The sequence below is a fragment of the Lingula anatina genome, chromosome 8, assembly GCF_051362555.1.
Source record: "Lingula anatina isolate TDL-2025a chromosome 8, LinAna3.0, whole genome shotgun sequence".
In the NCBI taxonomy this organism is placed as follows: Eukaryota; Metazoa; Brachiopoda; class Lingulata; order Lingulida; family Lingulidae; genus Lingula; species Lingula anatina.
The window spans coordinates 15,160,975-15,173,212 of record NC_141774.1 but is presented as its reverse complement, the minus strand read 5'-3'; the positions used below and the strand labels follow the sequence as shown (position 1 = coordinate 15,173,212).

The following is a 12,238-nucleotide window of genomic DNA, read 5'->3' as shown; positions in this document are numbered from 1 at the left end:
TTGCGGACTTGGTGTTCTTGAGATAAAATGCCCTTTCAACTGCCGTGAGAAAACAATGGAGGACAACATCCAAGGAGAATTTTTTGTCAAGATGATTCATTTTCTCTCAAAAAGAAACGCAAGTACTATGCCCAAGTACAGCTTCAGAAGTAGTACGTGGCTAATGCCCAGTATGTTGACCTCGTTGTTTGGACCCCTGTGGATTGTGCATGTGATTACGAGGGTAATAAGGGATGGCAACCAAACTGGATACTTTTAGGCTCTATTGTGTCCTGCCGGAATTGTTGACCCGACAGTTGGAAAATGCTTTGGCAAATAGTCAATCGTCAACTGTGGGCAACAATTCCAAGGCTTATTCCAAGGCATTTTGGCAGTGTTCTTTCTTCTGCTCCGCACTGCCTTTAATATGGATTTTAAAAATCAGCGTTAAAACCATGACATTCTCTCTTCAGCTCAAATCTTTCATCATTTCTTCAATCAAATTTGTCAATATCAGCGAATCTTCTGATACCCTCTCTCTCTCTCTCACACACACACACACACACACACACACACTTACCGCTGCCGTCTTTATGGCTCCCGGTGACACGGAGTTCACCCGTATGTCATCTTTGGCCAAGTCCAGTGCCATACACCGGGTCAGCCCCAGCACAGCACCTTTACTGGTCGAGTACGTCCACTTACTGGCCGATGCCACGTGGCCGACCATACTGGCTATATTGACGACTGATCTGGCGTCAGGTTCGGCTGTGTTGGTGAAATATCAGTGAAGTATTGATGAAATATTAATGTAACTGCTCAATTTTGACAAAATATGATAAATATTTGGAGATTGATTGCATGTTGGCATTTTAACTTTGTCCGATGAACAAAATTTATTCTAATTGGAGAAAAGACTGAATTTGAAAGAAAGTCGGTATTAATTACGATGCTGATTTTGCTGATGTTTTGTTGTGTAGGTGGATAGACACAGGCAGATGAAACAAACACTTATGAAAACTCGTTATTTAAAAAGAGGGGAGACACAAAGACATGTGCACACACTTTCACAGAGTGGCAAGAGATGGGCGTCCCTAAAGTGCGTTATACACCCTAATACAGCGCAATGCACTTGGAAAAAAGAAAAAGCAGTCGCAAGCAAACACAGGAAATGGTCATTCACAACGTACATAAGCAATATTTATAAATAGGTAATTAATATCGTTGATGCAACTATACAAATCAGCAAAATTTGTTAATCATCGGGTCCGCCGCCATGTTGGCGAGTGGCTCTCCTTGGCCGGTGCCATGTACCAGAAAGTCCCCCATGACAAAAGACTCCGATTCCCTTTACTTTGTACAGGTGTCCGCCGCCATGTTGGCGAGTGGCTCTCCTTGGTCGGTGCCATGTACCAGAAAGTCGCCCATGACAGAAGACTCTGATTCCCATTACTTTGTACAGGTGAGCCTCGCCCTAGATTTTGACCCACTTAGGTCAGACTAACCCTAACCATTATAACTATATGGAGGGCGGACCCTCAGTTTCATGACACCGGTATTATTGGATGGAGAAAGAGAGGGAGAGAAAGAGATGGAGAGGAGGAGATGGAGAATAAAATAGAGATATGTTTACCTGTCTTCATGTGAGGAAAGCAGGCCTGTACCATATTCGAGTATCCAGCCACATTCACACTCATGACTTGTGCCCAGTCGGACGTGTCGGCATCTAAAGCTGGGGAACAAAGACGAACGTTGATTAAATGTTGACAAGCGAGAGGAGAGAGAGACAGAGTGAGAGAGCAGGGATATCAGGACCAGCCTTCCGTCAATGATCTCAATGTAGCATACATATTTTAATGTTGTGTTTGATGTAATGTAACCCCCCTCTCTCCCTCTCACTCTCTCTCTCTCTCTGGTGTGTGTGTGTGTGTGTGTGTGTGTTGGGGGGGGGGGGGGGGGGCTACGGTCCTAACTGTTTATACAGACTTGGCATTTAATATGGAATATTTCAGTTTTAAAGGTATACCTGGGTAAAAATGCGTTCTTTTTTCAAAAAACTCAGATCTCACATAAGATATCTGACTGGAGAAGTATGAAGTCAGGTGTGTCGCTACCACTGCTGCATTGTGTAATATGCAATGATTTAATTGGCTAGTGCTCCTGGGCTGGTCAAAGCTTGCCTTTGATGAAACATGATTCTGTCAAAAAAAAGTATCCATATGTCGGCAACTACTGAATCGAAGAATTCGAAATTTGGCATGCAAGCGGTCTGTTTTGCAGTGCGTAAAATGAGTTAAGCAGTGTTTTATAAAATTGATAACCTGTGCCAGAAGGGCTCGAAAAATACAGATATGGCAAGACAGATTATTGTGTCAAACGGAATGCTCTGTAAGATATCAGGCGACCTCTGAGGAAGCCATTGTAAACAGCAAAACAGCGTAGTCTGTTTCTGTAATGAATTGGGAACCATGACCGTTTCTGGGTAGAACCGCGTGGGTTTCTTTATTGAGGTCAGATTTCACCTGTATCGCTAAACTGGTCAAAACGGAGTTTATAGATATCCTGAAGAGGCCACTTCTTAAGTGACTAGGGTCATTGACAGCGTCACTATTCAGAGTGGATACCACATTGGTGCCAAACTACCAATGGGAGTCATCAATGGAAACCTGAACCAGATTAAATAAAGGAATACTCTGGAAACCACTTAACCATCATCTGAAAGGGGGCACCTTAGGAGCAATTTTAGGTCGCACGATGAGATTGCCGGTTCACACAAAGCACTTTTAATGGCAGATAACTTGCAGAACCAAGGGAATGAGCAGTTACCTTGGTCATCAAAATCGCCATATTTGAACCACATAGACAATATGTGGGTAGGTCATTACTAGCTGTATCAACGCCCTGTATGTCCTACAAAAAAAAAAAAAAAAAAAAAAAAAAAAAAAAAAAAAAAAAAACTGAACCTGAACTGAACCATCATGTATCAGTCAGCAAAATAGGAAAAAAACTAATTAATTATAGTTTGGAGAAAATATTCCACATTAAATGTCAAGTCTGTATATATATATTGGGATATATAACAAAGGTGGTGCTTTTTATATGATTTTGTAAAAATGATTTTGTAAAAAATGCTCGTGGGGTGTCGGAAATCGTTTCCCGCAATCCGTAACTTCAACTTGCCTTTTAATATAAATGCCGCAGCACAGTTCACAAGAAAGTTGATGCAGCCACCGTACTGGTTAGCTACGTGGCTAACGGCCTTGTAGCATGCCTCTCTGTCAGAAACGTCGACCTGGTAAAATTTCGTCTCAAAGCCAGCCGCCTGGAGCTTAGCCTCCAACTGTTTCCCGGCAACTTGGTCGATGTCGAAGAAGGCAACAATTAAGTGCTCCGTCATTCAAGAATCGTCGTACACATGCACTGCCTATACCACCGGCTCCCCCCGTGACTATAGCTACCCACCCCTTGAGTCTGTCCTTAGTGCTTGCTGCATCCAGGCTAGGTTGAAGAGCTGCCATTTTAAGTCACTCCTGACCTGGTTTTCCATTTTACAGAATCAAAAGCGAGAAACCAGTGACCTATTTTGGGTTGGCCTGCTGTTGCGGGTCACCGTCTTGACGATTGTGTTTTTGTGAACCTTTTACCAGGACCATAGCTTGACTTTTCTCTAGATATTTGCGAACATATGTCTCTGCGTTGCTTATTCGAGACATTTACTCCACTGTCCAGAGAATTTGTGCATAGAATTAATTTCATGGCCAGTCATCTTAAACTATATCAACTTTTTTAAATTTAACCTTGGACTTAATTCATTATTATGTCCAAGATTTAACTAAAAGGTCGAATTCAAGTCCAGAGATGAATAGACAATCGGATTGTTAGTATAAGAAAATTGCTTATTTCCCTTGGAAAATCCATTTTGGCGGGTAAATCCCATGGTGTCTCTTTACATGTATAGTGTTTGTAGCCGACAGGGAATTTTCGTAAAGGTACATGTATGTGGCTCCTACATTTTCGGTTTTTTCTGTTTGTATTTTGTCAATCCTGGAAGATCTTACATTTGCAGGACCATTTATGATTCTTATGTTTTGATATGTCGTTGATGCATATATATGTACATAACTGGCGCATAGGGTTTTACTCGCTATCGCTGAAAGGTTTGACGAATAACAACTGATTGTTTTGGCCAAAAAAGGACTTAACTGGGGTAAACGGCTATTTTTCCATTCCACTAATAATTAATAATTTTTTCCTACTTTCAAAGTTGGTCCTTGTTTCTTTTTTTTAAAAAAGGTTGCCTTTTGTAATTATCTCCATATTGTAAACCGCAGTTAGAAGGAGATAAGAGATAAAGGGATCAATGTAAAGAAAGTATGATCATAATGCATAAAGATTTATCTATAGTCATCTTTAAAACTTAAAATGATAAAAACCATGTAAAAACTTAATATGAAATGACCAAGTATTAAGCATAAATTATATATTCTTTAGTTTATTTAACACCAAGGGACATTTCTGTACATAATTCCACCCAGAATGTTGTATCATTGCAAAATAAGAGACTGTCAAATTTTGAAGGCATTATAAAAGTACTTCCGTTAAAAGTCAAAACTTAGTTGTGTAATACTAGATTGATTATATTACTAAGTTCCTTTTGAAAAAGTTGACTGACTGACCTTTTAGAAAGTAATCAATGTGAAATCACTGTATTGAATTTGTAAATCATTTTCTTGTTTTTTAAAAATAAATGTCAAAAATTATATATTTACTCTTCCGGGGAGGCTAACAGAAGAGCACATAGCAAGCCAGGCGCTGTTCCGTTTGTACCAGAGAGAAAGAAACATGTCGTTGGAGAGGTCAAATGACAGGAATATTTATTTCCTTATTTATGTAATGTTCTAGGACTGTCATTCTGTGTATTTTACTTGGAAAAACATGTGAATCATATGCATCCAGTCAGTTGATTTTTAAGGCTCATGTAATGGACTCTGTTTCAATGCTTTAAAGATATTCTATACCTATTTCAAATTTGTTCCCAAAGTCATATTTTTCATGTCTAAATATCCTTCATGATTACGTATCTTACCCAATTCATACTTTATAAAACTAGAAAGTCCATCAAATGATGTTGACAGTTTCTTTTTGGATGCCAGAAACAATGATGGCTGGACTAGAAGTAAGTTGGAATCATTAGAAAAGCCCCAAACCCAATACAAGGCCTGGTTGTGCAACGTTTCATGAGTTAAATTTATTTCTCGAGGGAAAATAACATTTGTTGTTGAAAAACTATACAGAATATCTTTGACCATTGTCAAGGAAATATGGAACATGCTTTGATTACACTAGCAGAAGTTCATTGTAATATAGGATAATCCGTGAACTGTCATTTGAATGGCTTATACAACGGAAAAGGGTCTGGGTAAAGCCGGCCTGTAATACAACTACTAAAAAGTTTTAATCTCTGAAATACTAGGTGACAGTATAATTACCTCAAAGAGACTTTCTAATTGCACTACTTTTATTATTATTGTTATTGTTAAGCATTTTACTATGACATTCGTCTCAACACACAGCATTGGATTCATTTTAAATAATCAATTATACGCTCTCCATATATACCTTTACAACCAATAAGGCACTACTTTTCGTACTGTATCTTGTTATTCTGCATTGCATTATTTATACCATGCATTATGTAAGGCATTAAAGGGATAATAACTCTTCGTTTTGGCCAAAACATGAATTTTTCTGGAGTAAACAACAATTTTCCCATGCTTACCAATGGTTAATGAATCCATTTTTACATTCAAAGTTAGTCTCTGGTTTTTTTCTAAGAAGTTTGGTTTTTTGTTAAAATCTCTTAAGTGATTATAACAGAGTATAGCCATCAATGGAGGTCACGTGATCTGAAGACAAGCTCAGATATCAGAATAATAGCTATAACTGCTGTTTTCGTCGTAAAACAGAATATATTATATTTCTATGAGCTATTCACAATGTTTTTATTGTGAAATATAAATTTCATACGAAGAGTTATTATCCCTTTAAACATAGAAGGACTAGCTATTTTATTGGTGTTTTTCTATTCATTTTCTACCAACGATTTAATTTCGTGGTGTCGCGAGATGATCCTCCCTATTTTCTAAAATGGAAGGGCAATGGGCATGCGGTAGGAACCATTTGGGGCATTGGACAGTTAAACTTGGCTTAGTTCTAAATGAAGGACAGGTGCAGCGTCTACTCTGGCATCGTGCCAGTAAACTTGGCTCCGTCTTTCCCATGCCTTTCAGGGCCTACTGCTGCGTACCCGCCATCTACCGGGAGATCGGCGCCCGTGATGAAGGATGCGTCTCTGCTGCAGAGGAAGGCAATGGCGGCGGCAACTTCTGCGCTTTCGCCGATGCGGTTCATCATGTGACATCCTTCAAACCACCTCTTTAGGTCTTCATCGCCTGCGAAGAATTTTGCGACCTGAAATATGAATGATATTATTTTGGCAATGTATTTATTCTGTTTTTCTTCTTTTCCGCACATGCAGCCTTTAATAAGGATTTTGATTATCAGCATTAAAGCCATGACATTCAGCTACCCTCATTCAGCGTTCCTTCAATCAAATTTGAAGATATCAGTGAATCTTCTGATACCCTCCACCCCCTCTCTCCCTCTTTCTCTCTCTCTCCCTCTCTCTCTCACACACACACACACACACTTACCGCTGCTGTATTTATTGATCCTGGTGACACGGAATTCACCCGTATGTCATCTTTGGCCAAGTCCAGTGCCATACACCGGGTCAGCTCCAGCACGGCACCTTTACTGGTACAGTACGTCCACTTACTGGCCGATGAAACGTGGGCGAAGATGCTGGCTATATTGACGACTGATCTGGCGTCAGGTTCGGCTGTGTTGATGAAATATCAGTGAAATATTGCTTAAGTACTGTGCGAATTGCTAAAATATTGACGAAATATGATAAATTTCAGATATCTAGATTGATGGAATGTTGACTTTTTAACTTTGTTCGATGGATAGAATTTGTCTTCAAATTGGAGTAAAGACCCCTTTACAGTGGACTGCGTCTTTTTTGCGTTCCTTCTGTGGTCAGTGCGATCACACCTACACGAGGCAGGGTCGGCGCTCGACCGACGCGCTAAAAAAAAATTGGCCACTCTGGCAATTTTGGCCAGTGCGTTGTTATGCGTCCAGATTCGTCAAACGCGCCGGACTAGAGTTACGCATTCATTTCGTTGCCATTCGCTCTTGTGCGTCTGAATTTTTGTGTCATGTGTGCGCTTAACTCTCGTTTTCTGTGTGATCGTTTTGAACATACCCAAAACTGCGGTGACCATGGCGTCTGTGCAATCTAAGTGATGACCGTGCGTTCTTTGAGCGTTCAATGGCGACCTGGCCAGTTTAATGGTCGCAGAAAGGACGCCGTCCAGTGCAAAGGGGTTTAAAGAAAGGACTTGGCTGCACGATGTAGATTTTGTTGTTATTACGGTGGACAGCAAAGATTCATGCTCATACTCGCACAAGGTGGAGATAGAGGGGAGAGAGAGGGAGAGAAAGAGAGAGAGAGAGATATGGAGAGGAGCTGAGAGAGGAGAAGAAGGAGGACAAAGAGGAGGAGAGATGTGTATTTTACCTGTCTTCATGTGAGGAAAGCAGGCCTGTACCATATTCGAGTATCCAGCCACATTCACACTCATGACTTGTGCCCAGTCGGACGTGTCGGCATCTAGAGCTGGCGAACAAAGACGAACGTTGATTTTATGTTGAGAACCGAGGGGAGAGAGCAGGGATATCAGGACCCCTCCCCCCCTGCCCCCTCCCCGGCCAACCCGACCCATCACCCATCCCACAGTAGCATACACAATATTTTTTAGAGGCAACGCGAGTCTCTCGTTTCTTACGTAGCGTGCTCTTGCGCTGTAAATTGAATTGAAAAAAAAGAGGTTACGACTAAGGGTTCATGCATTATGGATCACAGCGCGAGTTAAGTTTTAAATTGTCTCATGTTCGCATCTTAGGTCAGGTAGGCCTATGCGGGGGTATTCAGTGGAGCCGTTCACCCAAATATTCTTTAATCAGGTCATTGCCAGCTGGTAGGTTTTGATATCGTGCCGTCGGTGCATGTAGACAAGATATATACACTGGGAAATACAACATTGGTCAAAAAGGCTGTCCGACCCCCATTTTCTTGTACTTTTATTAACAAATGATTACCTCTCAGATGTAAATTGTTAGAAAAGGTGCTTTTTATTACAGATACCATCTCTACCATGATTAATGGTTCAGAAAATACAAAATAGTGGCGATAATATATACATTTTATACCATTTAGTCAAATTTATAACAGGTACCCCCTCAAATCCAATGTTTCACTGTGATTTTCACAGATGTTAAGGAATGTCTATTAAATTAAAAAGACGCCGTAAAATGTCACCAAATTTACACAAATTAGCATTAGGGTGTGCTCGTTAAAGGTCACGTGCCTAATATCGTGTGTGTCTACCGCATACTGAAATTATCTCCTGTAGGCGGCGCGACAAGCCTCCAACAAGGGTTATAATATTCTGTTTTGTGGGATATTGTCCCATTCATCCTAAAGAGCTTGGCCGAATTGATCCACATTACTTGGGAATTGGTTCTCCTCTGCAATACACATTCCAATTAATTTCACAAATGCTTAGTGGGATTAATATTAGGGCTCAAAGGCGGTTGTCACATCCTCAGAGCCCTGTTTTTCTGCGACAAATCGCTTGCCAGACGAGAGCTGTGAGCAAGTGCGTTGTCACATTGAAGCCGGTAGCATCCCTGAAGTCACCTCTTGCAAACGGAGTGAGATATCCGTTGAGAACATAACATTAAAATGCCCTAGTTACGTTTTATTCCAAAAGGAACAATGTACTAATACCATGGGCCTGGAATGTTCTATAAATGTGGAATGATCTAACACCTCAGGCGATATTATCACACATCCCTACAAATGGCATTTTTCAACGTGTCTACGGACCCTCATTTGACCATCGATGAAATAACTCGATTCTGCATCAAACCCGACTTCTTTCCAGTGATGGATGGCCAGGTTCAGGTGCCTGTGGAATCACTGACCGTAGCATTCTCAGCTGATATCTCACTTCATCTTCAAGAACTGGCTTTGGTTAACTCCAGGCTTCATCATGACAGCACACTTGCTCACACCTCTCCTCTAGCAAGGGATTTGTTATAGAAACACAACGCTCTAAGGATTGAACCACCATCTTTGATCCCTGATATTTACCTTAATAATCACCTGTGACATGAATTGGAGTGTGTAATGCAGAGGAGAACCAACCCCATAAAAACGTGGACAAACTCCCCCAAGATGTTTACATAGAACGGGACAATATCCCACAAAACAGAATTGTTACCCGTGTTAAAGGCTTGTCACGCCGTCTACAGGAGATAATTATAATACGCTATTAGGCACGTGACCTTTAACGAGCACACCCTAATGCTAATTGTGTGTAAATTTGGAGACATTTGATGACCTCTTTTCAATTTGCTTAAGCGGCTTAGGCCTCATTCAGAATAGGGGACTAACTATTGTGGTTTAATATGCAAGTGTATTTCGCTTTATTTCATCTGACACACACATGCCCTAGAGCTCAGAATAATAATTGTGTGACAGACGTAAGGGGTATCAGTACAATCCCCCCCCCGGACAACCCCCCACCCTGGACAATCCCCCCCTTGCCCTATAATCAAGCCCCCTTTACACTGGACGGCGTCCTTTCTGCGTCCCGCAGCACGGCGCCGTTTGAGAGTAAAAAATATAATATTTTATGTCATCATTAAGCATCATTGAGCATTCATTCTGCAACCAAAGCTATGCTTGTGCCTCTTTTCTACGACCTCAGCGGTGCCAGTTTCATGGTCTCACAAAGGACGCACAAAGGACACCGTTCAGTGTAAAGGGGGTTAAACATGAGGTTGAACGCTGATTTTATTGCCGGTTGGGTCGCTGGGATAGTCCTGCTTCTTAATAGGCGTGGCGAGAGCCTTATTTATCATTGATTTTATCTATCATTTATTATTTTATTTACGAATAGGAGTACTGAAAGTTTTATTTATTATTTATATTTTTCTATTCTGTATTTTAAATACAGGTGATGAGTTATATTTATGAATTATATTTATGATTAATTACTTTTTATGACTAATTATTATTAAAAAAAAAAGCATAGTAAGAGTTTTATTTGATACTTTTCACATGACTTTGTATTAGGGTCCCGCACACGGTGAGCATGTGGCGCGCGTCACTTGCGCTGCGCCGTTTTCTCATCGTGTGCGGGGGTATTTTGGTGAGATTTTTGCCTCACGCGCGGCTGAGCAAAATTTCTCACGTGTTTGATTTTTTCGGTCTCTTGAGGCAAATATCTCAGCGTGTGAGGGGTGCAAGCGCCGATTGCTCACGCCATGCTAACAATGCGCATGTGCCAGTAGCCGGAAACAAACAAAAATGGCAGCCCCCAGCGAAGTCAACAAAAATGTACACAGTTATAGTTAGTCTGATTGATTAACGTGGTCACCATTATCCATTACTATCAGAAAAAAACAACAATATGTAATGTTTCCTTAATCACATGATCCCACAGTTCGCGGTGCGTCCGATAGGGGCAGGCCGGGAGGCATCTCTGCTGAGCAAAGAGCGCATCGTTTGCGGGGAGCTGAGGAGCGCGAGCATCTGGCGCAGCGCAAGTGGCGCGCGCCGAATGCTCACCGTGTGCGGGCCCAATCATCTTAGTTTACTCTCTCCAAAATTGTTCATAGAAATACAATCCGTAAAATCCTGTTATCGAGTTCTAACTTTCTAGATTTTGTATTATACATGTATAATAATAACTTGATAATTAAGTTAACAAACTGTCTTTTATCACGTGTTTGATATTTTTGGCCTCTTGAGGCAAATGGCTCAGCGTGTGGGGGTGCAAGCGCCGATTGCTCAAGTCATGCTCAAGTCATGCCACGCAACCATTCCCAGCAAAGTAGGGTGATAAAAAACAACCTATATTACTAGCCAAGTTACATCGATGATATAACTTAACAAATCAGCAAGACTTTTATATTGTCCAGTTGGCAGCCATGTTGGAGAGTGGCTCTTCTTGGATATATTACTGGCCAAGAAGAGCTACTCGCCAACACGGCGGCTGACCAAACAATGAAAAAATTGTGCCGATTTGTTAAGTAGTATCAGCAATATTAATTACAATGTACCATATTTTGCTTTTATATCACCCTGTTTAATTTGAGATTACCCTTTCTTGTGTTTAATACTTGCAACTGGACTTGTGTTATCAAGTGTATTGCGCTGTGTTGCGCTTTATGGCAGTGTATTGCGCAATTCAGTCACACTATTATTGCTCACCGTGTGCGGGGTGCTTAAAGGGTTTGCTTCATGCCGTCAGAATGGCCTGAACGGAACATATTCTTCAGAAAACATGCCCAACTAACGATATCTTTATCCAAATACACAAATTAAAAGCTCATTTTGTAAATTTTTGGCTTTAAAAAACGTCCTATTTGCTCGGCCTGGGAGTTAATGAGCTACGTGGTCACGTGGTCCAATGACGACAATCGAGCCACTGGAGAACAGAGCGTGCTTAGCTGTCAAACTGAGCTGCATTGTCTACCTGTAAGATGACTACTCTGGCTTCTGATAAAAGTTTATACTCATTCAAATCTCTTACCCGAGGGGTCTAAATCCTCGTGAAGCTGTGTAAAACCATTTCCCGTCTAGTCATTTCTTTAACAAGCATTTCATTATGGTTATCCCAAGTTGTATAAAACACTGCATTTGAATGAGTTAAGGGAAATGTTGATTATTGCATATGAGGTCCATGTTATTTGTGAAATTCAATTTATTTTATTAAACCGCTGACACTCCGTCTTGCATACTTTTATTAAACTGAGGTAAACAATGCCCGTTACCTTTACAAGTCCTATCTTAATCATCCATCTACCTGGAACTTCCTTTACCTCTTAATTAGAGGGTTAAATGGCATTCAATTTGTCTTGCTTGTATCGAACGCACTCTCTATCTAAGCTTTTCTCCAGTTATCTCAGGTAAAAATCTACCTGTGCGTTAGTTACAAAGCGCAGCTCCCGTAGACCTGGGGGTACTAGATAAAATCTGAACACCAGGTTTATCGAGGAGCTAGAGAAAGAAAGGAAGAATTTTTCCTGCAAAACTTCATAGGAATGTTAACACGGACTT

At 40.8% G+C, this 12,238-nt stretch overlaps 3 protein-coding genes across 3 annotated transcripts in view; 1 reads left to right on the top strand and 2 right to left on the bottom strand.

Annotated features, from left to right (window-relative positions):
* The window catches only part of LOC106179319 (DDB1- and CUL4-associated factor 13), a 54,423-nt gene that overhangs the window by 40,368 nt on the left and 1,817 nt on the right, over positions 1–12,238 (top strand). The window lies entirely within an intron of this gene.
* Positions 353–1,732, bottom strand: LOC147760450 (uncharacterized). The gene is made up of 3 exons (XM_086994041.1): positions 1,613–1,732; positions 550–747; positions 353–399 (listed from the first exon to the last, which is right to left on the bottom strand). The coding sequence occupies exons 1-3, from the start codon at positions 1,674–1,676 to the stop codon at positions 353–355; spliced, it is 309 nt and encodes a 102-aa protein (XP_086850167.1). The 5' UTR covers positions 1,677–1,732.
* LOC106163185 (dehydrogenase/reductase SDR family member 2, mitochondrial-like) lies at positions 4,683–7,793 on the bottom strand. The gene is made up of 3 exons (XM_087018848.1): positions 7,625–7,793; positions 6,693–6,880; positions 4,683–6,450 (listed from the first exon to the last, which is right to left on the bottom strand). The coding sequence occupies exons 1-3, from the start codon at positions 7,686–7,688 to the stop codon at positions 6,217–6,219; spliced, it is 486 nt and encodes a 161-aa protein (XP_086874974.1). The 5' UTR covers positions 7,689–7,793; the 3' UTR covers positions 4,683–6,216.